This window comes from Oncorhynchus gorbuscha, linkage group LG18 (genome assembly GCF_021184085.1).
Source record: "Oncorhynchus gorbuscha isolate QuinsamMale2020 ecotype Even-year linkage group LG18, OgorEven_v1.0, whole genome shotgun sequence".
NCBI lineage: Eukaryota > Metazoa > Chordata > Actinopteri > Salmoniformes > Salmonidae > Oncorhynchus > Oncorhynchus gorbuscha.
Window position 1 is genome coordinate 23,654,274 of NC_060190.1, and position 26,797 is coordinate 23,681,070.

The 26,797-nt window shown below is 42.5% G+C and overlaps 1 protein-coding gene across 7 annotated transcripts in view; it reads right to left on the bottom strand.

Moving 5' to 3' along the window:
• LOC124003857 (receptor-type tyrosine-protein phosphatase alpha-like) overlaps nucleotides 1–26,797 on the bottom strand; it is a 46,951-nt gene that overhangs the window by 17,748 nt on the left and 2,406 nt on the right. For 3 of the 7 annotated variants that reach the window (XM_046312469.1, XM_046312466.1, XM_046312473.1), the window contains exons 2-3: nucleotides 2,908–2,954; nucleotides 2,189–2,279 (exon numbers count right to left, since the gene is read on the bottom strand). In XM_046312469.1, the coding sequence (XP_046168425.1) occupies nucleotides 2,189–2,279; nucleotides 2,908–2,928 (112 nt within the window). In that variant the 5' untranslated portion in view covers nucleotides 2,929–2,954. Of the gene's footprint in view, nucleotides 1–2,188; nucleotides 2,280–2,907; nucleotides 2,955–5,229; nucleotides 5,372–13,110; nucleotides 13,196–26,797 lie in introns of those variants that run through there. The other 4 variants (XM_046312472.1, XM_046312471.1, XM_046312468.1 and 1 more) reach the window with 3 other exon arrangements.

A 26,797-nucleotide genomic window follows, 5' to 3' on the forward strand; every position in this document is an offset into this window, starting at 1 on the left:
GTGACGTGAGAGAACTTGGGAAGGTTGAACACTAGACGGGCTGCGGCGTTCTGGATGAGTTGTAGGGGTTTAATGGCACAGGCAGGGAGCCCAGCCAACAGCGAGTTGCAGTAATCCAGACGGGAGATGACAAGTGCCTGGATTAGGACCTGCGCCGCTTCCTGTGTGAGGCAGGGTCGTACTCTGCGGATGTTGTAGAGCATGAACCTACAGGAACGGGCCACCGCCTTGATGTTAGTTGAGAACGACAGTTTGTTGTCCAGGATCATGCCAAGGTTCTTAGCGCTCTGGGAGGAGGACAGAGTGGCCTTTCAGGTTATGTCTAGAGCGTCTGCTAAATGACTTAAATGTAAATGTAATGTCGATATAGGACTCATTTTACTGTGGATATAGATACTTTTGTACCCGTTTCCTCCAGCATCCTCACAAGATCCTTTGCTGTTGTTCGGCGATTGATTTGCACTTTTCACAACAAAGTACGTTCATCTCTAGGAGACAGAACACCTCTCCTTCCTGAGTGGTATGATGGCTGCGTGGTTTCATGGTGTTTATAATTGCGTACTATTGTTTGCACAGATGAACGTGGTACTGTCAGGCATTTGGAAATTGCTCCCAAAGAAGAACCGGACTTGTCGAGGTCTACAATTTTTTTCTGGGGTCTTGACTGATTTCTTTTGATTTTCCCATAAGGTCAAACAAAGAGGCACTGAGTTTGAAGGTAGGCCTTGAAATACATCCACAGGTACACCTCCAATTGACTCAAATTATGACAATTAGCCTACCAGAAGCTTCTAAAGCCATGACATAATTTTTCTGGAATTTCTAAGCTGTTTAACCTGTTGAGTGTAGGGGGCAGTATTTTGATGAGTGGATGAAAAACGTAATGAAACTGCATTTTTCTCAGGCCAAGAAACTAGAACATGCATATAATTGTCAGATTAGGATAGAAAACACTCTAAAGTTTCCAAAACTGTCAAAATATTGTCTGAGTATAACAGAACTGATTTTGCAGGCGAAAAGGAAAATCCAACTAGGAAGTGCCTCTTATTTTGAAACCTCCCTGTTCCATTGCATGCCTTCCCTCCATTTAAAGGGATATCAACCGTATTCCTTTCCCTATGGCTTCCACATGGTGTGAACAGTCTCTCTCTCCTATTGAAAAAGCTACGGTCCTGTTTAAATATTATCGACTATTTATTGTAAAAACAACCTGAGGATTGATTATAAAAAATGGTTGACATGTTTCTACGAACTTTATGGATACTATTTGGAATTTCTGTCTTCCCCGTCGTGACCGCTCGAGCATGTGGATTACTGAACATAACGCACCAACCAAATGGAGGTATTTTGGATATTAAAATAATCGTTATGGAACAAAAGGAACATTTGTGTAACTGGGAATCTCGTGAGTGCAAACATCCGAAGATCAAAGGTAAGCAATTCATTTTATTGCTTTTATGACTTTCGTGACCAATCTACTTTGCTGCTAGCTGTTTGTAATGTTTTGTCGTCTGCTGAGAGAGATGTCCTTACATAAACGCTTGGTTTGCTTTCAGAGCTACGCTGTGTTTCGCAATATTGCACTTGTGATTCCATGAAAATTTAAAAAAAATTGTAATTTATTTTGAATTTGGCACTCTGCAATTCGGATGTTGACGAAAATGATCCCGCTAACGGGATGGGTGCGCCAAGAAGTTAAAGGCACAGTCAACTTCGTGTAAACTTCTGACCCACTAGAATTGTGATACAGTGAATTATAAGTGAAATAATCCATCTGTAAACAATTGATGGAAAAATGACTTGTGTCATGCACAAAGTAGATGTCCTAACTGACTTGCCAAAACTATAGATTGTTAACAAGAAATATGTGGAGTGGTTGAAAAACAAGTTTTTATGAGTCCAACCTAAGTGTATGTAAACTCCCGACTTCAACTGTATATATAAAAACATATATTACCATTTTGTTATATTAAGAGATCTGGCTGAAGACCCCTGCCGTACCTCCATGACAGAACTTTGAGAACCCGTGATGTTAGTGTTGAGTCATGTAATGGCTCAACTGCAACTTCAGTGGAGTTGCAGTGACACAAACAAGCATTTTACAATACAAGAACGTTCAATATGTCAAATGGTGTCAAGCGGTAGGTTCTGACTGTTCAGGTGATAAGGTCACGTGGGTTCTCCTTACCTGCGGGGGTGAGAGATGGTCCCTGGGCTGAGACAGAGACCCCGAGGGCCACACTGAGCAGCAGGAGCAGGGGACACACACCCATACTGCCCTGGGAGAACAGGGAAAACGCCTTACTGACAAACCCAAAAATGACCCTTTCACAGTGCAGCTGGTCATGATCAGATTATAAATTCATATGCGTGGTGCTTGTAACTGGAGGCCTAATCGTAAATCCTTCATGATCACATTTAGAGAATAATCCAGCAAAATTTGGGTACTTACATTTTTGGGTGGGATTAAGATTGGTTTTTACAAGAAAATGCATTGATTGATTATAGAGTAAATCATTTTGAATTCAAACAGTTTGACAGCACCGCTTTTTTGATTTAAACCGAACTTTCCATACATGTTTGCCCACGGAAGACGTGGTCAGAAAGTGACTTTTTGGAATTGAATGCCAAAACATTCAGGAGAAAGAGGTGCTCAAACTTGACCAATTTTGCATACCCCATGTCTTTCACTGGAAAAGATGAACGGTTGAGATGTATACCATTTTTAATCTCACACACCGGGTTGACAAACTGTTATAATTTCTGAATAAAACATTTAAAAAATGCAAGAAATTATAAAAGAGTTTAACAACGTTTTGTTTAGACCAAAAATGGGTGCAGTCAGAACATGATTGAAATTACATGGATTTACCCTATAATGAGTGGCACAAGGAGTTGATCTCTTACCTTAAGGAGCGAATTTGGCATCAATCACTCATTCGCACAGTGTGGTCCTGGATGCAAACAGAAAAGGAAGAAACTGTTAGAATCTCAAAGAGGTGCTTAGAAATGTTTCACTAGTTTTGTATTATTCGTTTAACTTGGATCTTGCTGGTTTGCCTGTTGAGAACATTCCTACTATACTGAACGAAAATATAGTTCATATACAGTGCCTTGCAAAAGTATTCATCCCCCTTTGGCATTTTTTTGCATTACAACCTGTAATTTAAACCAATTTTTATTTGGATTTCATGTAACGGGCAGACACAAAATAGTCCAAATTGGTGAAGAGAAAAAAAGTATATATTTTTTAAAACACAAAAAAATGGGAAAGTGGTGAGTGCTTATGTATTCACCCCCTTTGCTATGAAGCCCCTAAATAAAATCTGGTGCAACCAATTACCTTCAAAAGTCACATAATTAGTTCAATAAAGTCCACCTGTGTGCAATCTAAGTGTCACATGATCTGTCACGCGATCTCAGTATATATAAACCTGTTCTGAAAGGCCCCAGAGTCTGCAACACCACAAAGCAAAAGGGCACCACCAAGCAAGTGGCACCATGAAGACCAAGGAGCTCTTCAAACAGGTCAGGAACTAAGTTGTGGAGAAGTACAGATCAGGGTTGAATTATAAAAAAAATATCCGAAACTTTGTACATCCCACAGAGCATCATTAAATCCATTATTTAAAAAAATGAAAAGACTATGGCACCATAACAAACCTGCCAAAAGGAGGGCCGCCCACCAAAACTCACAGACCAGGCAAGGAGGGCATTAATCAGAGGCAAGACCAAAGAAAACCCTGAAGGAGCTGCAAAGCTCCACGGTGGAGATTGGAGTATCTGTCCATAGGACCACTTTAAGCTGTACACTCCACAGAGCTGGGCTATACAGAAGAGTGGCTAAAAAAGCCATTTCACACAGTAAAAAATAAGCAAACACATTTGATGTTCACCAAAAGGCATGTGGGAGACTCCCCAAACATATGGAAGAAGGTACTCTGGTCAGATGAGATTAAAATGGAGCTGTTTGACCATCAAGGAAAACGCTATGTCCGGCGCAAACCCAACACCTCACATCACCCTGAGAACACCATCCCCACAGTGAAGCATGGTGATGGCAGCATCATGCTGTGGGGATGTTTTTCCCATCAGCAGGGACTGGGGAACTGGTCAGAATTGAAGGAATGCTAAATACAGGGACATTCTTGAGGGAAACCGGTTTCAGTCTTCCAGAGATTTGAGACTGGGATAAGAGGTTCACCTTCCAGCAGGACAATGACCCTAAGCATACTGCTAAAGCAACACTCGAGTGATTTAAGGGGAAACATTTCAATGTCTTGGAACGGCCTAGTCAAAGCCCAGACCTCAATCCAATTGAGAATCTGTGGTATGACTTAGACTGCTGTACACCAGCAGAACCCATCCAACTTGAAGGAGCTAGAACAGTTATGCCTTGAATAATGGGCAAAAATCCCAGTGGCTAGATGTGCCAAGCTTTTAGAGACATACCCCAAGAGACTTGAAGCTGTAATTGCTGCAAAAGGTGGCTCTACAAAGTATTGACTTTGGGTGGGTGTCAATAGTTATGCACACTAAAATGTTGCGTTTTTTTGTCTTATTTCTTGTTTGCTTCACAATAAAAAATATTTTGCATCTTTGAAGTGGTAGGCATGTTGTGTAAATCAAACCCCCAAAAAATCAATTTCAATTCCAGGTTGTAAGGCAACTAAATTGGAAAAATGCCGGGGGGGATATATTCGCAAGCCACTGTAAATCAGTCAATTGAAATAAATGTATTAGGCTATAATCTATGGATTTCACAAAACTGAGCAGGGATGCAGCCATGGGTGGTCATAGGCTCACCCACTGGGGAGCCAGGCCCAGACAGGGCTTTATTACAGACAGAAAAGCCCCTTCCCCCCCCCCCCCCCCCCCAGTTCTCAGACGATCCCACAGGTGAAGAAGCCAGTGGTGTGGAGGTCCTGGGCTGAAGTGGTTACATGTGATCTGTGTTTATGAGGCCCGGCTGGACATGATGCCAAATTCTCTAAAACAATGTTGCAAGGCTTGACTAATCCCAAACTTGCCAGGTGGTGTTTTATCCAAATATCTGACCCTTACCTCAATTTTTAAAAATGTTTTATAATTCTGAAAGCGTTACATATCCCGAGTTAGGTTATGAAACCATGTCTGCATAAACCCACCCTCTTCTGGTTTGCTCATTTATCAGCAGCCTTTATCAAATGTTAGCCTAACACACTACTGTGACCCATGCGGGAATCTTACCCACAACCCCGATGTTGCCAGTACCATGCTGTAACCAACAGCCATCAGACCCGCATAGAAGACCACCATTCTGTGTCTGCTAAATCCCAGACGCTGCCTCTCTCCGATATCTAGATGAGTCTTGCATCCAGGTGGTGCTCCGTATAACATGAATAATAAATTACCACATTCTGGGACAGAGCGAAGGGAACAAAAAAAGCACCATTTTATGTGGGCATATATGCATTTAAACTTGGGCTATAAGCAAGACTGCAGATAGCCTAGCTACCCGAGCTCTGGGGATAAATCAAGAAGTTAAGAGATTGAGAAGGAACGCATAGACTGGATTGAGCCAAATTTGTTCAGATTTGGACAGATTTGGCAAAATTGCCTGTATTGCGCAATAATTTCAAATCAAATATGTTGTATTTTTGCATTGACTGCAGTGGAGCTGCTATGAAAGGGAGTCAGTTGAAATAAGGGCGAGTGTGTGTAGGAAAGGGCCTAAAGTGCAGGCTGGGTGGGCTGACAACTGTGTAATCCCACCAGTCCACTACTGGGTGTGGCCTCACTGACTGCGCTGTGATAGTCTCGTGGTCTTGATACAAGAATAATCCAGCCCGTCTGGCTCTCTGTACTGCGTTCCAGCTCAGCGCACACACACAAAGTATGGTTATCAGGGATTTACTGCCAGAGCGTCAGAATTGGGTGGGAAAAAACGCTACTGTGCCATTTGTAGCTAAGGGGAATAACTGTGATCCATCCTTACTGTTTTGGGGAAAGCAAGTGGTTAAGATGGTTCTATCAACGAACAGTATGTATTCTGTTTTGTTAGGGGCAATTCCACGTTAATGGCATTACGCCGAGACTCAGATTTTTCACGTTAGAATGTGTGCCAAACCAAATCTATTGATTTCAGAGTTTAACAAAGCATACAACTCTACACACAAGGTCTACTAATTTACAGAGAACTTGCTGGAAGAACTGTTGGGTAACAGAATTACGGGAAAATCTCCCTCCGCATTTTATGCGACCACATTTTCCAGAAAAATGGGGTGTCCGCTATGACTGACACCTAGAGTTTTACAGAACTACAGTAACGGAATTATGTCATGGGTCCCTGATCTGTACTATACAGAAATGCATAATTATGGATATGAATTTCATGCTCTTCATGGTGATGTATCCTCTTTGAATATTATTCTAATGAGCTCCGCCCCCAAACACAACAACATATGGTTGGTCCAGACCAGATCAAATCTGAACCAATCATAGACGTTTATGATTCACAAGTTTGGACATCACAGTATAGTAGAGCTCAGTAGAGCTCAGTACAGTGGGACTACTGTCCAAACTTGTGAAACATAGACGTTTATGATTGGTTCAGATTTGGTCCAGCCAGGGCGAACTGAACTAATTTTGCTTAGTGGGCAAGGATGTCCGATGTTGGTCAGTGCTTAGTGGGCGAGGATATCCGATGTTGGTCAGTGCTTAGTGGGCGAAGGTGTCCGATGTTGGTCAGTGCTTAGTGGGGGAGGGTGTCCGATGTTGGTCAGTGCTTAGTGGGCGAGGATGTCCGATGTTGGTCAGTGCTTAGTGGGCGAGGATGTCCGATGTTGGTCAGTGCTTAGTGGGCGAGGATGTCCGATGTTGGTCAGTGCTTAGTGGGAGAGGATGTCCGATGTTGGTCAGTGCTTCGTGGGCGAGGATGTCCGATGTTGGTCAGTGCTTCGTGGGCGAGGATGTCCGATGTTGGTCAGTGCTTCGTGGGCGAGGATGTCCGATGTTGGTCAGTGCTTCGTGGGCGAGGATGTCCGATGTTGGTCAGTGCTTAGTGGGCGAGGATGTCCGATGTTGGTCAGTGCTTAGTGGGTGAGGATGCTCGCTACAGTAAACGGAAAGAGGGTAGGTGTCACTAAGAACCAGGTTGAGGTGACATTAAGGAAAGAGAGCGTGAAGTTGTCCAGAATGTTTTTCACAAGTCTTGCTTTGACCACCAGACAACAGAAAGAAAACAGTTGAGCTGAACATAACAGCATGCCAGTGGAAGGGAGGACAGTAGCAGGTGACCCAACTGTGGTTTGTGTCAACTATGATTTCCTATTGTAGCCAATTCAATTGCAGTAATTCCACTACCAATTTGATAACATAATTACGAGTTGTAAACACTTAACTATTCATAAGCAAACTTGACATCAATAAATACACTAATTGGTAGGTCTACCTTTACTTGTTACTTCTGTGAACTTTCATTATCCTGCCTTACGAGGGAGCGAAATTAGAAAATATCTTAAAGTTATGTGGGCTTTTGGTAACAGAATTACAAGGCCATGTTTCTTAAATTTACAGAAGGCAAATCATTTCTCTAAAACAAAATATAAGTGTTGATATTATTTGGCAGGGGTCTTCAACATGATTGTGTTTTGATTGATTTCTAACACCTTTTCTGGTAGATGTTGTCTAAGACCCATTTTCCATCTGTTTGACCAGAAATCAAAGCCTTCGCTCATTCCACATTTTTTGTTTTGGAAAATGGTTGAAAAATGTATATATATATATATATATATATATATGTATTTGACACCCAATCTGACACTGCTCCTATGTATTGCATATGTTGGTGCTCATGGGTCCTTCTAGAAGGAAATGTCCCTTAGCACAGAATTGTTTTAAAATGGATTGTGAAAACCACACTTGGTATTCAAGCTTGCAGACTCATGCTGCATATTATTTAGCCTAGCACTGTACCTACCCTTCCCACAATAATTTTGCCCTTTGCCCGCTTCCCTTCCCCGGTCTTACCCACCCACATTTACGCACCCACAGCTGACAAAAAACATCCACAATTACAGTTCTCCCTTCCATGCCCAAACCGTGCCAACCACCCCCCCAGAAACCTCAACCCGTGCTGCAGTTTCCCCAGAAACCTCAACCCGTGCTGCAGTTTCCCCTCAGACCTCAGCCAACTCTGCTACTGCTACACACAGGGTGGATTTCACTTGTGCAGTTTTCCACCTCTAAACGAGAACAGGGAATGAGGATTCGTCCCTGTGCTAAATTTAGAAGAGGTGTTCCTAAAATCAAAGGGTGGCCTAGTGCATCGGGAGTGTTTGTTTCACTTGACTTTAAAGCAAACTAATCGCTGAAGACCGCACTGAGCTGAAACCAGGATAGAACCAAAAGGAAAACCAACTGATAGCCTAGGCCTACAAACTCAACCCACTGGGCAAAAACTGGCTGAATCAACATTGTTTCCACGTCATTTCTGTGATGACTTTGAATCAATGTGGAAAATTGATTGGATTTGCCTCATGTCATCAACATAGGGGCATTTAAAAATTTTAAAAATTGTCCAACTTTAAACCTAAATCCAATCGCGTTTTCAGCTTATTTTTTATTAACATTAGTTGTAAACAACCAAACGTAAATCAAAACTAGACGTTGAACGGAGGTATGTACTTAACTGTAGCTTATGCATGTCATACCAAAAAGAAATGGATCAACTTTCCTTCCTCCTAAATAAAACACTTAAAGACGTGCCCAACAATGTGCAGAAAAAAAGTATGGAAAGGCACATTTTAGCCCTTTCTCTGCATCTCTCCCTCAATAGTAGGCTAGGCTGTCGATCCAGCTGACTCAGACTGCAGGAAAGTCTTAAAACGACGAGAACCCAGCACATTGCTTCCTTCCCCTGCAGTCTGGCTACTAGTACCACAACTCCTCACTCATCCAAAATCAGCCTCTGACCCTTGAACCCTTCCTGTACAATGCCCTAGCCTCCCTCACCTCACCTGACCCATAGAGCAACCATCCTCATAACCAATGACTCAGCTATGACACAACCATTCCCCATTGACATTAGTGACTTTAAAATCACATTAGCCTGATTGAAGTAGAAGCTTCCTCTCTAAATTAGGCTAAATGTAGCATGGTTGCATCATCGGTCTGGTATGAATCAGACTTTGTGCTTATGAATCAGCATGCATCATTGGGAGCCTAAACAGCCTTTTTGGACAAACATGACTCACTGCTGTCACCCTGCTGTGATAGGGTGGCGTGTTCATGTTGGTGAGGTGAAGCTGTCCGACGCTAACTGGAGCTAGTAGCCACATGGATGCAGTTTATGAATATAGTGCCTACCGGTCTGATCTATAGGTCAGAGTGCATCAGTCTATGGGGACCTGGTTAAATGCGTTTTGCCCACCAAAGCAGTCCCCAAACCCTTTCAGTGTGTGTGTGTGTGTGTGTGTGTGTGTGTGTGTGTGTGTGTGTGTGTGTGTGTGTGTGTGTGTGTGTGTGTGTGTGTGTGTGTGTGTGTGTGTGTGTGTGTGTGTGTGTGTGTGTGTGTGTGTGTGTTCATCCACAGAGGAGTGTGTGCTGTGAGAGGGATGTCCCAGTGTCTTAAGTGGAGAGAGGACATTATTAATTCAAGGAGGCACTAGTCAAGTGTTTCTACTTCATACCTAGGCTATACCCACTCAACACAACAAAGTGCCATCTTTTATAGTCAAGTAAGAGAGCAGCCACCCTTTGGCGTGATGGACCTCTCCATTTGTAGCGGAGACGGCAGAGAAAGCTTTCTGAACAATCTCTGGTTGTAGTAGCAGTAGAATGGGAGGGGCACGGAATCACGCACATCCATATGAGTATATGCAGCCTCATCACTAAGCTGACGATACAGTCTAGCGTTCTAAAAAATACAAGTTGGACAACACAAACATCTTATATGCCTAGTAGCCTATGCCATAATACTGTGCACTGTACTGCACAAAAAGGTACAACGTTCTCCTCTTGCGCTTACCAGTTTCCTGTTACGAAAGCGGTGTTGACAGCCGTGCCCGACCAAGATATTCCACTAGCGCAGAGAACAAAGAAGTGGGTCCACAGCGGCTTCCTCTCACTGCTTCTTTTCGGATTGCAATCTTCCGCTATCTAGGCCGAGTTCCACACAAGCACATCCCAATTTGATTAAGGCTATATTGACCACGTCAATAACGTACTAGCAAGCTCCTGTGGAACTAAAAGACGTTTTCTTAACATCACGCCACCTGCGTTTGCGCGGGCCAGAATCTGCATAACCTTTCCAAAAGTGCCCCATTCTTCACTTCCTACGTTTCGATACATCTTGCTGCATTCTCGTCACAGCAACCTCCTGAGATGAGATGTCTCGTCAAGTGGTCTATTTCTAGGTGGCTAAACAATTATTCTACTGCGAGACTGACTACTGTTTTGATGCCACCCCACCTAAAAATGGAGAGTGAGTGTAGATTCAGAAGTGACTACAATATGTTCTATTTATTAGCCTAACTTTCATGACGCTTCATTTAGTCAAGGGCTATAATAAGCCGTCCACAAAACAGTCATGTTCGATGCTGCACCAGAAAGTCTGTTTTTCGGTATTTTTTCCTCATGCTTTGTTTTAGTTGTCATCCGATTTCAAAAGGATCGAACGGGGAACGATCTAAAATGTCTTTGCAATTGTCGGTAGGACAGAAAGGTGTTAAAGTGCGACCGAGCGCTCACCCAACCATCTTCATATTCGGACAAAATGTGCCTCTAAAATAAACAACAGCAGTGGTCCACACACGGCCTATTCAGAACTCTGACTCCAGATAGAATGCAGAGTTCGCCAAGGTATTCCAAAAGCATCATGCATGTTAGTCACTGTGGGTGACTGTTGCCTCAAACAATATGCTCCCAGGGGTTAAAGCTACAACATCTAACCTTTGGGGCAGCCTGAGGTGGATCTCTGCTAGTTTTCATGGCCCATTTACATGGCCTCCTAGGCCAAATCGCAGCCCTCCTTTTAGGCTGGGGCGGTATCCAGATTTCCATATCGTCACACCGTCCACTTACCCTGGGATTGATGGTATTACCAACACAGCACGCAGGGGGGCGCTAAACACAGCAAGAAAAGACAAATCGGGTCTCTTACCAGAATGCTAATCAAATTAGCACAAACTAATAGCAAAAATCAGACAACTAACTAAATGCAAAGAGAGGCATATCCAGCTCATAAAGTTACACAAGCATAGCTAGAAGCTACCGAATGTCATTTTCAGTAAGTGTGGCATTTACAAGTTTAAGTGAACGAGAGAAATTGTTCAAATGAACAAAGTTGTGACGCTGCTCTTCCTTCAGAAAAGCATGCACGTGTACACAGAGCAGAGAAGAAATATAGAAGAAAATTGAATTATAAAAATTACTCATATTACAGAAAGTTGTAAAGCATCATATGACACCAATGTTTGCAGTGTAGCACCTACAGATCAAACACTACGGAGTCTTAAAGGAGGCCAGGGTAAACCGAAAATGTCATAAGTCAACTTTGATATATTATTAATCAATTATGCTTTTAGATACAAAACGCCAAATATGTGTCGACAGTCCTTCCTCCAAAGGACTGTTCTATGGATAACAAAATCCCCAAATTCATGTTCTTTTTTTTATGTCGGTTGTGTGAGGAATCACTCTTATCGAGCGTCTCTGCTCCTTTTCTTCCACATGGACTGTGCCTAGGCTAATACACAGAGGCCATTCTGTCCCGCTCCGTCCAATTAAGGATGCCAACGAAGAGACGATTGGGATGAAAACAAAGACACTTTGTGGCACAGCAGGATTAGAGTAGCCCCCCCCCATGCCTACTTTGCAGGTGTTAACATTAACCAATGAACGGATCCATTACAGAAGGTGAGCCTAACTTATCACAACGGTGACAGAAGGCTAAAGACGCCGACGTGGGAATCTCAAAGGACAGGACGATTTTAAGAGCAGTCATTTGTGACAAACATTTGACCATGACACAAAGAAAGAAACAGCCTGTTACTTCAAAGTCTTCCCTGCAATTGCAGTTTTAACAACCGTGGATATGGATGCAGACCTGTGTTTTTTTTTTTGCATGAGAGTGGTGACCACAGCATGACCACAGAATAAATACATGGTTCCCTCTCCGCCTGCGGCCAAGTGTCAGCCTAATCGGTGTGAAATTACTGCGTGGTCACAGGACTGTGTTTCTCCTCATGGTATTTCATTCACACAAATGTGAGAGATTTACTTCAAGGGGCATTTTACCATTCGTTTCGTATCTCTTGTCCATTTGGTCTCGAAATATCACAAAGAAATGAAAACAGCTAAATCACAGTGCATTTTAAAAAGGTACGCTAGATCCTCCCACGTGTTCGCGTCTGCTTTGGGTTTAGGCAATGCTCGTAATAAGCAGGCCTACACTGATCAACAATCCTCTCCTCACCTTATAACATCAGTCTGAGCAGCTGCACTAGACTCAGCGGATTCACCTAATTCTCTAAAGTAAAATTCTCTACAGTTGATACAGATATGGAAACTCGGCGCATCTGATAACGGCCTTTACATTTGACTGAGTCACTCTGTAGACCTACAGCTCAAGCAAACCAGCTCATGAGTGTACATGGCGTGCCAAACAACATCAACTCTAGTTCCTCCAAGGCGGGTAGCGTAGATTGTCAGGACACCGGCTTGCCGGCAGCGCCCGCTGATAAGCAGCCCAACGGCCTTGATGAACTGACGACAGCAAGACAAGCATGTACTGGAGAAGTGCAAATTCCTCCCCCCCTGCTCACTCACTCGAGGGTGCACGGCTTCACGAGTCATCGCGAGGAGAGATAATGGCAGTCTGTCTGCCCTCATTCAAGGCATATTAATACTCTGCCTGTGTCCTGAGGGGGATCCGCTGAGGCAGGAATACTCTGAATGATCCTCTTCATGGCGGCTCAAGTAGGCCATGCCCAAGACTCTCCCTCACCCCCAATACAGACCACAGATTATAAATCCTCAACGCCACACACATTACCCACAATACTCTGGACTTCCCTTTTTTTAGGGCTAGTACTGCTCCTAGTATGCTCTGTGACAGTGTTCGCTCACCTCATTCATATGAGCCAGGAAATTGGTGAAACGGAGTGAAAGATCCAGGATTTGCGCCAAGGCAAAATGTGCTGTCAGCCAAAGCTTGTGGGAGCTAGAGTGTGTCCGGCTCAAAGGACCAAGCGCAAATGTGGTGACTCAGTCAGGCTGTGCATGTAGGCTGATTCTGCTTTGTTGTGGGGTTTCTCACAGAGCACGCCAGGGGACTCCACAGTCTACCCACATCACACAGAGGAGAGGATGTGGTGGCGCTAAGCAGCGGCCTTCCCCTAAAGCCACTGTGACCCAGGAGCGTAGTGTGGGCTGAAGGCCACAAACCCACACTTACTCTCACTCCATCAGCAAATGTAGGGACGACGGGCGTCCATGCATTGGCCTGCATACAAAACTATAACAAAGGGTCAACATAGTGAACTTGTGCATTTCTAATGGACCTCTATACCAGGCGGTGTCAGAGGAAGGCCCTCAAATTTTCAAAGACTCCAGCCACCTTAGAGAGAACAGTGTATGACTGCTAAGTGGTACCGGAGCACCAAGTCTAGGTTCAAGAGGCTTCTAAACAGCTTCTACCCCAAGCAATAAGACTCCTGAACACCTAATCATATGGCTACCCAGACTATTTGTATTGCCCCCCTCTTTTACACCGTTGCTACTCTCTGCTGTTATCATTATGAATAGTACTTTAATAACTACCTTCATGTACATATTACCTCATCTAATCGGACACTAACCGCACATTGACTCTGTACCGGTACCCACCTGTATAGTCTCGCTATTGTTAATTTACTGCTGCGCTTTAATTACTTGTTACTTTTATTTCTTATTCTCATCTGTATTTTTTAAAACTGCATTGTTGGTTAGGGGCTCGTAAGTAAGCATTTTCACTGTAACACCTGCTGCATTCAGCACATGTGACTAATAAAATGTGATTTCATTTTTAAACATTGGCACACACAAAACAACCAGTTGTTTCTTTGTCACTATGGGCTATTGTGTGTAGATTGAGGGGAGAGGAAAAAAAGCAATTTAATCCATTTTAGAATAAGGCTGTAACAAAATGTGGGGGAAAAAAATCAAGGGGTCTGAATACCATCCGAATGCACCGTATATGAAAAATAATATTAATCTATCCATTTATCTAATACCAGGCAGGCATTAAAAATGTACGAGCACATCAGTTTGAGCGACGCACCAGGAAAGCAGAGTTTTCCCTTTAAACAGTTCACTCCCCTTCCCAGTGCACAGACAAATCAAGCGCATCCTCTATTTTCAAAGGACGAGCCCCACCCACAACCTCCAGGCATATGTGACTTTGCCACACTGACCAACCTCTGCAGAGACCATAATCACACTCCCTCAGCCTTTGCAAGATAAGAGACCCATCCCAGGCCCATCAAAGACCCAGAGCTTCTCTACACCCTATGACATCAGTGTTCCCTCTAGATTTGTTTTCTTTTGTAGGGTAGGAAAAAATGACACCAAATAACTTTCCACTGATACCATTTGAGGACAAGCCTAACTGGGCTATGGTCAGAGCTAGGTGAGGTGGGAGGCCCACCATAAATTGGCTAATAGGTTGAGAATATTGTAGGACCTACATATCATAATTACAAACCTCTCAAACAGTTCTTGTGCGACCTTTTTATCCATAGGTGAATTAATGTCAGTGATTTGGGTCCCCGTTGAAAAGACACAGAAAAGAGAAGTTTTAACGTCTAAATGAGACCATTACTCTTAACACTCACCGTGGAATTGAGCCTATATCAAAACCTTTTAATAGGTCTAAATTCTGCAACGAGTGCAGGTGACAGTCCCAAGTTATCACGGTCAAAAATGAGCTTAAATAGGCTAATGTGTTTTGAAAATAGCTCCACTAGTATTTACAAGGTCAAACTGTCACTCAAAGTGCACTTCTTCAATGAGCTGCTACTACCGTGTCTAGACTCTGGGGCACTAGAAACTATCCAACACCCCATAGTTGTTAGATAGGGCCTAAATATTTACCCTAGCATCTGATGTTATTTACATCAGTAGCTAGGCTTATGCTAGTGTTGCTATCCAGGGGCGTTGCTAGGATTTCAGGACATTGGGGGCTAACCGGGGGGGGGGGAAACTATTTTAAGTTTCAAAAGTTAAATGTATCAATCTAGTGCACTTTGAGATGAACATTGAGTGAGATTAAATCTACTAAGAATACTGAAGAAAGTAGAGGTCGACCGATTAATCGGAATGGAAGATTAATTCGGGCCGATTTCAAGTTGTCATAATCGGAAATCGGTATTTTTGGGCGCCATTTTTTTAAAATTTTATATACCTTTATTTAACTAGGCAAGTTAGTTATTAAGAACACATTGTTATTTTCATTGACGGCCTAGGAACGGTGGGTTAACTGCCTCGTTCAGGGGCAGAATGACAGATTTTCACCTTGTCAGCTCGGGGGATTCAATCTTGCAACCTTACAGTTAACTAGTCCAACGCAATAACGGTCTGCCTCTCTCTTGTTGCACTCCACAAGTACACTGCCTGTTACGCGAATTCGGTAAGTTGCTAGCTAGCACTAAACTTATCTTATAAAAATCAATCATAATCACTAATTAACTACACATTGTTGATGATATTACTAGATATTATCTAGCGTGTCCTGGGTTGCATATAATCTGACTGAGCATACAAGTATCTAAGTATCTGACTGAGCATACAATTTATTTATTTTTATTATTATTATGTTTCTTCTTGGGCCTCTATAACTATATCTATTGTTTTTATTTAATTTTTGTTGTGTGATTTGGACTAATCCCCTCTACCACACGGAACCCCACTAATCTACTGAGAGGTGGCTAACAACAGACCTCCATCCTATGCTAGCTTGCTACAGATGTCCTGGCTAGCTGTCTAAATCGCCGTGACCCCCAAACCAACCACTCCACTCACTGGACTCTTTTGATCACTCGACTAAGGATGCCTCTCCTTAATGTCAATATGTCTTGTCCATTGCTGTTCTGGTTAGTGTTTATTGGCTTATTTCACTGTAGCGCCTCTAGTCCTGCTCACTATACCTTATCCAATTTATTAGTTCCACCACCCACACATGCAATGACATCTCCTGGTTTCAATGATGTTTCTAGAGACTATATATCTCTCTCTTCATCACTCAATACGGCAGCGTAGCCTAATGGTTAGAGCGTTGGACTAGTAACCGTAAGGTTGCGAGTTCAAACCCCCGAGCTGACAAGGTACAAATCTGTCGTTCTGCCCCTGAACAGGCAGTTAACCCACTGTTCCCAGGCCGTCATTGAAAATAAGAATATGTTCTTAACTGACTTGCCTGGTTAAAAAAAATATTTAAAAATACCTAGGTTTACCTCCACTGTATTCACATCCTACTGTACATTATACCTTGATGCTATTTTATCGCCCCCAGAAACCTCCTTTACTCTCTGTTCCAGACGTTCTAGACGACCAATTCTTATTGCTTTTAGCCGTACCCTTATTCTTCTCCTCCTATGTTCCTCTGGCGATGTAGAGGTGAATCCAGGCCCTGCAGTGCCTAGCTCCACTCCTATTCCCCAGGCGCTCTCTTTTGATGACTTCTGTAACCGTAATAGCCTTGGTTTCATGCATGTTAACATTAGAAGCCTCCTCCCTAAGTTTGTTCTATTCACTGCTTTAGCACACTCTGCCAACCCGGATGTACTAGCTGTGTCTGAATCCTGGCTTAGGAAGACCACCAAAAATTCTGAAATTTTAATTCCAAATTACAACATTTTCAGACAAGATAGAACTGCCAAAGGGGGCGGTGTTGCAATCTACTGCAAAGATAGCCTGCAGAGTTCTGTCCTACTGTCCTACTATCCAGGTCTGTACCCAAACAATTTGAACTTCTACTTTTAAAAATCCACCTCTCTAAAAACAAGTCTCTCACCGTTGCCGCCTGCTATAGACCAACCTCTGCCCCCAGCTGTGCTCTGGACACCATATGTGAACTGATTGCCCCCCATCTATCTTCAGAGCTCGTGCTGCTAGGCGACCTAAACTGGAACATGCTTAACACCCCAGCCATCCTACAATCTAAACTTGATGCCCTCAATCTCACTCAAATTATCAATGAACCTACCAGGTACCCCCCCCAAAGCCTTAAACACGGGCACCCTCATAGATATCATCCTAACCAACTTCCCCTCTAAATACACCTCTGCTGTCTTCAACCAAGATCTCAGCGATCACTGCCTCATTGCCTGCATCCGTAATGGGTCAGCGGTCAAACGACCTCCACTCATCACCGTAAAACGCTCCCTGAAACACTTCAGCGAGCAGGCCTTTCTAATCGACCTGGACGGGGTATCCTGGAAGGATATTGATCTCATCCCGTCAGTAGAGGATGCCTGGATATTTTTTTAAAATGCCTTCCTAACCATCTTAAATAAACATGCCCCATTCAAGAAATTTAGAACCAGGAACAGATATAGCCCTTGGTTCTCCCCAGACCTGACTGCCCTAATCCAACACAAAAACATCCTATGGCGTTCTGCATTAGCATCGAACAGCCCCTGTGATATGCAGCTGTTCAGGGAAGCTAGAAACCGTTATACACAGGCAGTTAGAAAAGCCAAGGCTAGCTTTTTCAAGCAGAAATTTTCTTCCTGCAACACTAACTCAAAAAAGTTCTGGGACACTGTAAAGTCCATGGAGAATAAGAACACCTCCTCCCAGCTGCCCACTGCACTGAAGATAGGAAACACTGTCACCACTGATAAATCCACCATAATTGAGAATTTCAATAAGCATTTTTCTACGGCTGGCCATGCTTTCCACCTGGCTACTCCTACCCCGGTCAACAGCACTGCACCCCCAACAAGCCTTCCCCATTCTCCTTCTCCCAAATCCATTCAGCTGATGTTCTGAAAGAGCTGAAAAATCTGGACCCCTACAAATCAGCCGGGCTAGACAATCTGGACCCTTTCTTTCTAAAATTATCTGCCGAAATTGTTGCCACCCCTATTACTAGCCTGTTCAACCTCTCTTTCATGTCGTCTGAGATTCCCAAAGATTGGAAAGCAGCTGCGGTCATCCCCCTCTTCAAAGGGGGGGGACACTCTTGAACCAAACTGCTACAGACCTATATCTATCCTACCATGCCTTTCTAAGGTCTTCGAAAGCCAAGTCAACAAACAGATTACCAACCATTTCGGATCTCACCATACCTTCTCTGCTATGCAATCTGGTTTCAGAGCTGGTCATGGGTGCACCTCAGCCACGCTCAAGGTCCTAAACGATATCATAACCGCCATCGATAAGAAACATTACTGTGCAGCCGTATTCATTGATCTGGCCAAGGCTTTCGACTCTGTCAACCACCACATCCTCATCGGCAGACTCGACAGCCTTGGTTTCTCAAATGATTGCCTCGCCTGGTTCACCAACTACTTCTCTGATAGAGTTCAGTGTGTCAAATCAGTCTGCTGTCCAGACCTCTGGCAGTCTCTATGGGGGTGCCACAGGGTTCAATTCTTGGACCGACTCTCTTCTCTGTATACATCAATGAGGTCGCTCTTGCTGCTGGTGAGTCCCTGATCCACCTCTACGCAGACGACACCATTCTGTATACTTCCGGCCCTTCTTTGGACACTGTGTTAACAACCGTCCAGGCAAGCTTCAATGCCATACCACTCTCCTTCCGTGGCCTCCAATTGCTCTTAAATACAAGTAAAACTAAATGCATGCTCTTCAACCGATCGCTACCTGCACCCACCCGCCTGTCCAACATCACTACTCTGGACGGCTCTGACTTAGAATACGTGGACAACTACAAATAGGTGTCTGGTTAGACTGTAAACTCTCCTTCCAGACCCATATCAAACATCTCCAATCCAAAGTTAAATCTAGAATTGGCTTCCTATTTCGCAACAAAGCATCCTTCACTCATGCTGCCAAACATACCCTTGTAAAACTGACCATCCTACCAATCCTCGACTTTGGCGATGTCATTTACAAAATAGCCTCCAATACCCTACTCAACAAATTGGATGCAGTCTATCACAGTGCAATCCGTTTCGTCACCAAAGCCCCAAATACTACCCACCATTGCGACATGTACGCTCTCGTTGGCTGGCCCTCGCTTCATACTCGTCGCCAAACCCACTGGCTCCATGTCATCTACAAGACCCTGCTAGGTAAAGTCCCCCCTTATCTCAGCTCGCTGGTCACCATAGCATCTCCCACCTGTAGCACACGCTCCAGCAGGTATATCTCTCTAGTCACCCCCAAAACCAATTCTTTCTTTGGCCGCCTCTCCTTCCAGTTCTCTGCTGCCAATGACTGGAACGAACTACATAAATCTCTGAAACTGGAAACACTTATCTCCCTCACTAGCTTTAAGCACCAACTGTCAGAGCATCTTACAGATTACTGCACCTGTACATAGCCCACCTATAATTTAGCCCAAACAACTACCTCTTTCCCAACTGTATTTAATTTATTTATTTATTTTGCTCCTTTGCCCCCCATTATTTTTATTTCTACTTTGCACATTCTTCCATTGCAAAACTACCATTCCAGTGTTTTACTTGCTATATTGTATTTACTTTGCCACCATGGCCTTTTTGCCTTTACCTCCCTTCACACCTAATTTGCTCACATTGTATATAGACTTGTTTATACTGTATTATTGACTGTATGTTTGTTTTACTCCATGTGTAACTCTGTGTCGTTGTATCTGTCGAACTGCTTTGCTTTATCTTGGCCAGGTCGCAATTGTAAATGAGAACTTGTTCTCAACTTGCCTACCTGGTTAAATAAAGGTGAAATAAATAAAATAAATAAAAATACAAGTATCTAAGTATCTGAGTATCTGACTGAGCGGACGTAGGCAGAAGCAGGCGGGTAAACATGAATTCAAACAGCACTTTCGTGCGCTGTTTATGACTTCAAGCCTATCAACTCCCGAGATGAGGCTGGTGTAACCGAAGTGAAATGTCTGGCTAGTTAGCGCGCGCTAATAGCATTTCAAACGTCACTCGCTCCGAGCATTCTAGTAGTTGTTCCCCTTGCTCTGCATGGGTAACGCTGCTTCGATGGTGGCTGTTGTCGTCGTGTTGCTGCTTCGAGCCCAGGCAGGAGCGAGAAGAGGGACGGAAAAGCTATACTGTTACACTGGCAATACTAAAGTGCCTATAAGAACATCTAATAGTCAAAGGTTAATGAAATACAAATGGTATAGAGGGAAATAGTCCTAGAAATCCTAGAATAACTACAACCTAAAACTTCTTACCTGGGAATATTGAAGACTCATGTTAAAAGGAACCACCAGCTTTCATATGTTCTCATGTTCTGAGCAAGGAACTGAAACGTTAGCTTTCTTACATAGCACATACTGCACTTTTACTTTCTTCTCCAACACTTTGTTTTTGCATTATTTAAACCAAATTGAACACGTTTCATGATTTACTTGAGGCTAAATTGATTTTATTGGTGTATTATATTAAGTTAAAATAAGTGTTCATTGTTCATTCAGTATTGTTGTAAATGTCATTATTACAAATAATAAAATAAAAAAATTGGCTTCGGCTTTTTTGGTCCTCCAATAAATCGGTCTCGGCGTTGAAAAATCATATTCGGTCAACCTCTAGAAGAAAGTCAAATCAACTCATGTCAATTCTATTCAAAAGTCAATACAATACAAGACATTCTGGTAACTTGCACCATGGTCCTTCTGTAGCTCAGTTGGTAGAGCATGGCGCTTGTAACGCCAGGGTAGTGGGTTCGATTCACGGGACCACCCATACGTAGAATGTATGCACACATGACTGTAAGTCGCTTTGGATAAAAGTGTCTGCTAAATGGCATATATTATCCCACCTGCCACAGCAGACACGGCCAGTTCCAATTACAGTAGCTGTGGGTCACTCTACACTGGAACACACATCTACAGTGTATTGCCAAAAACCTCAATACCACTCAACAACTCTGACTTGTCCAATGAGCCAAACTGCTTAAAGAGTCAGTCACTCTCTCTGAAAATGATATCATAATCGAATGACTAACTTACTTTATCTTTCAAAGGAGAGATGTGGCAGACTTTAACGCCGAAGTACAGTGCATTCCACTGAACACAATCATTTTCTGTCCTATATATTTGCTGCTCTATTAAAACATGTGTTTTAGAATAGAACCCGAGGTGTATCTGAAACAAATCTGTAAATAAGATTTGATGACGCTTTATAAACAAACACAAAGATATGTCAAATCAGCAAATGCCTGAATTAAGTATGATTTCAAGTTATTGAAATGCACCATACCGGTAATGGAAAATTCAGGAAAGAAAAAAGGAAGATTATTAGGCAATCAATGTTTATTTAATCTTTCTGAGAACAGAAGATATGTTTCTGAGAGTCTTAGCTTTCAGGAATGGGGTCATAATTGCTAATTGCCCAAACCGTCCCAAGGCTGGAGCCAAATTCATAGGAAGAAGATCACAATTGAATTAGCATTTTTGCCAAGGCAGCAGCAACACATCCTGGGGTCCTAACACATTAAAGCACTTACATGCCATACAAAAGAAAACAGTACAACATCATTACACCACTACATATCTACAACACCACCATACAACAATATGCATGTCTGTACCTTTGTGTGTGCCTCTTCACAGTCCCTGCTGTTCCATAAAGTGTATTTTTACCTGTTGATTTTTAAAATCTGATTCTGTTGCTTGCATCAGTTACCTGATGTGGAATAGAGTTCCACGTAGTACTGTGCTCCTCCCAAAGTCTGTTCTGGACTTGGGGATTGTGAAGAGACCTTCTGGTGGCATGTCTTGTGTGGTATGCATGGGTGTCCGAGCAGTGTGCTAGTAGTTTGAACAGGCAGCTCGGTACAATTCATTTCCCCCAGTAGTTCTCTGCAGTTTTGTAAAAGTCCTGGCTGAGTCATGAGTGACTTGTGAACGTTGTAGAGGGAAACCGAGGGGAATCTTAGCTTTCATTTGTGGGGTCATAATAGCTAATAGCCCGAACAATTCACACTCTAGAGCCAAATTCATAGGAAATAAACTCAACATGCCACACTGGCTTTAGAAACGGCTGGGTGCAAAGTTAAACAGCCTGTCAGCCCCTTCCGATGCGTCTGCATGGTCCTAAAGCACACTGAATCATATATATATATATTTTTTTACAGCAGGCAATTTGACAATTCTTCAAACATCAATAGGTTCAGGGCTGAACTGTGCCACACCCTTTTATCCATTTAGCTGATATCCTGTTTTTATTAAATGGATCACTAAATGTCCTTTGCAACTTTGGGTAGAAAACCGATATATAGTGTGGTCATCACAATTCAAGCCCGTCGTCCATGAAAGCTTAATTTCTCAGCGATCAAATTCTATTTCAACAAAATAACGTTTCAGGAACGCTTATCTTATCTGTTTCTAACTACAGAAACAGATATCCTATTGATTCCTGTTTACTTGCAAAAACAATAGCAGGAAGCACAAGTGACTGTCAACAAAGAGGTGGTCAGACGACGCAGATGCTAAGCTAAAGGATTGTTTTGCTAGCACAGACTGGAATACATTCCGAGATTCTTTCCGATGGCATTGAGGAGTACATCACATCAGTCACTGGCTTCATCAATAAGTGCATCGATGACATCATCCCCACAATGATATTACGGACATACTAGAGGTCGACCGATTATAATTTTTCAACTCTGGTACCGATTATTGGAGGACCAAAATAGGCCGATACCGATGAATCGACCAATTATATATACACACACACACACACACACAGTTGAAGTAGGAAGTTTACATACACTTAGGTTGGAGTCATAAAAACTAGTTTTTCAACCACCCCACAAATTTCTTGTTAACAAACTATAGTTTTGGCAAGTCAGTTAAGACATCTACTTTGTACACGACACAAGTCATTTTTTCAACAATTGTTTACAGACGCATTACTTCACTGTATCACAATTCCAGTGGGTCAGAAGTTTACATACACTAAGTTGACTGTGCCTTTAAACAGCTTGGAAATTCCAGAAAATGATGTCATGGCTTTAGAAGCTTCTGATAGGCTAATTTACATTTACATTTTGAGTCAATTGGAGGTCTACCTGAGGATGTATTTCAAGGCCTACCATCAAACTCAGTGCCTCTGAGTGACATGGGAAAATCAAAAGAAATCAGCCAAGACCTCAGAAACAAATTTGTCTGGTTCATCCTTGGGGGTAAATTACAAATGTCTGAAGGTGACACGTTCATATGTACAAACAATCGTATGCAGTATAAGCACCATGGGACCACACAGCTGTCATACCGCTCGAAGGAGACGTGTTCTGTCTCCTACAGATCAAAATACTTTGGTTTGAAAAGTGCAAATCAATCCAAGATCAACAGCAAAGGACCTTGTGAAGATGCTGGAGGAAACAAAGATGTGAAGATGCTGGAGGTACAAAAGTATGTACATCCACAGTAAAACGAGTCCCATATCGACATAACCTGAAAGGCCGATCAGCAAGGAACTGCACATGGGGACAAAGACCATACTTTTTGGAGAAATGTCCTCTGGTCTAATGAAACAAAAATAGAATGTTTGGCCATAATGACAATCGTTATGTTTGGAGGAAAACGGGGGAGGCTTGCAAGCCAAAGAACACCATCCCAACCTTGAAGCACGGGGGTGGTAGCATCATGTTGTGGGGATGCTTTGCTGCAGGAGGGACTGGTGAACTTCACAAAATAAAAACTTCCAAGTTGTGGCAAAATGGCTTACGGAAAACAAAGTCAAGGTATTGGAGTGGCCATCACAAAGCCCCGACTTCAATCCCATAGAAAATTGGTGGGCAGAACTGAAAACACGTGTGTGAGCAAGGATGCCAACAAACCTGACTCAGTTAGACCAGCTCAGTCAGGAGGAATGGGCCAAAATTCACCCAACTTATTGTGGGAAGCCATCTGAAACGTTTGACCCAAGTTGAACAATTTAAAGGCAATGCTACCAAATACCCTCAATTAGTATGTAAACTTCTGACCCACTGGGAATGTGATGAAAGAAATAAAGCTGAAATAAATAATTCTCTCTACTATTATTCTGCCATTTCACATTCTTAAAAAAAAGTGGTGATCCAAACTGACCGAAGACAGGGAATATTTACTTGAAATAAATGTCAGGAATTGTGAAAAACTGTGTAAATGTATTTGGCTAGGGTGTATGTAAACTGCCGACTTCAAGTATATATACAAACATGCATACATACATACAGTTGAAATAATGACAATTACAACAATGAATGACCAATGAACACTTATTTTAATTTAATATATAAAATCTATTTAGTTTCAAATAATGAAACATGCTCAATTTGGTTTAAATAATGCAAAAAGAGTGTTGGAGAAGAAAGTAAAAGTGCAATATGTGCCCCGGTAAAAAAAACTAACGTTTAAGTTCCTTGCTCAGAACATATGAAAGCTGTTGGTTCAATATTCCCAGTTTTTCAATATTCCCAGTAAAGAAATATTAGGTTGCAGTTATTATATGGATTATGACACGTCGACTATTTCTCTCTATACCATTTGTATTTCATATACCTTTGACTATTGGATGTTCAAATAGGCACTTTAGTATTGCCAGCCTAATCTCAGGAGTTGATAGTCTTGAAGTCATAAACAGCACTGTGATCAAGCATTGCTAAGAGCTGCTGGCAAACACAGTAAAGTTTGAGTGAATACTTACGAGCCTGCTGTCTACCACCGCTCAGTCAGACTGCTCTATCAAAAATTAAATCATAGACTTAATTATAATATAATAAACACAGAAATACGAGCCGTAGGTCATTTACATGCCAAAACCGGAAACGATAAGTTTGAAAACAAAACATTTATTCTTTCAGTGAAATACGAAACGGTTCCAAAGTCTAAATAATGCTGTTACATTGCACAACCTTCAATGTTATGTCATAATTATGTAAAATTCTGGAAAATTAGTTCGGAATGAGCCAGGCGGCCGAAACAGTTGCATACACCCGGACTCTGTGTGCAATGAACGCAAGAGAAGTGACAATTTCCCTTGTTTATATTGCCTGCTAACATGAATTTATTTGAACTAAAAATATATGCTTCTGTGTACTGATTTTAAGAAAGGCAAAATATGTTTATCTTTAGTCACATTGATGCACTGAATGTGCCATCTTCGCGAATGCGCCTTTGTTAAATCATCACAGTTTTGGCGAAGCAGGCTGTGATTTGATTAACAGGCACTGCATTGATTATATGCAACAAGACAAGCTAGTTAACCTAGTAATATCATCAACTATGTGTAGTTAACTAGTGATTATGTGAAGATTGATTGTTTTTTTAAGATAAGTTTAATGCTAGCTAGCAACTACCCTTGGCTCCTTGGAGTTTCAACTCCATCCAAAGATTTTCTATGGGGTTGAGATCTGGAGACTGGCTAGGCCACTCCATGACCTTGAAATGCTTCTTACGAAGCCACTCCTTCGTTGCCCGGGCGGTGTGTTTGGGATCATTGTCATGCTGAAAGACCCAGCCACGTTTAATCTTCAATGCACTTGCTGATTTCACGATACATGGCCCCATTCATTCTTTCCTTTACACGGATCAGTAGTCCTGGTCCCTTTGCAGACAAACAGCCCCAAAGCATGATGTTTCCACCCCCATGCTTCACAGTAGGTATGGTGTTCTTTGGATGCAACTCAGCATTCTTTGTCCTCCAAACACAACGAGTTGAGTTTTTACCAAAAAGTTATATTTTGGTTTCATCTGACCATATGACATTCTCCCAATCTTCTTCTGGATCATCCAAATGCTCTCTAGCAAACTTCAGACGGGCCTGGACATGTACTGGCTTAAGCAGGGGGACACATCTGGCACTGCAGGATTTGAGTCCCTGGCGGCGTAGTGTGTTACTGATGGTAGGCTTTGTTACTTTGGTCACAGCTCTCTGCAGGTCATTCACTAGGTCCCCCCGTGTGGTTCTGGGATTTTTGCTCACCGTTCTTGTGTTCATTTTGACCCCACGGGGTGAGGTCTTGCGTAGAGCCCCAGATTGAGAGAGATTATCAGAGGTCTTGTATGTCTTCTATTTCCTAATAATTGCTCCCACAGTTGATTTCTTCAAACCAAGCTGCTTACCTATTGCAGATTCAGTCTTCCCAGCCTGGTGCAGGTCTACAATTTTGTTTCTGGTGTCCTTTGACAGCTCTTTGGTCTTGGCCATAGTGGAGTTTGGAGTGTGACTGTTTGTGGACAGGTGTCTTTTATACTGATAACAAGTTCAAACAGGTGCCATTAATACAGGTAACAAGTGGAGGACAGAGGAGCCTCTTAAAGAAGTTACAGGTCTGTGAGAGCCAGAAATCTTGCTTGTTTGTAGGTGACCAAATACTTATTTTTCACCATAATTTGCAAATAAATTCATTAAAAATCCTACAATGTGATCTTCTGGATTTATTTTCCTCATTTTGTCTGTCATAGTTGAAGTGTACCTATGATGAAAATTACAGGCCTCATCTTTTTAAGTGGGAGAACTTGCACAAATAGTGGCTGACTAAATATCTTTTTGCCCCACTGTAAAAAAAAATCCCACTATGCCCGCCGACAAATCATTAAACAGGTAAAGCATCAATACAGGACTGAGATTGAATCGTACCACACCGGCTCTGACGCACGTCCGAT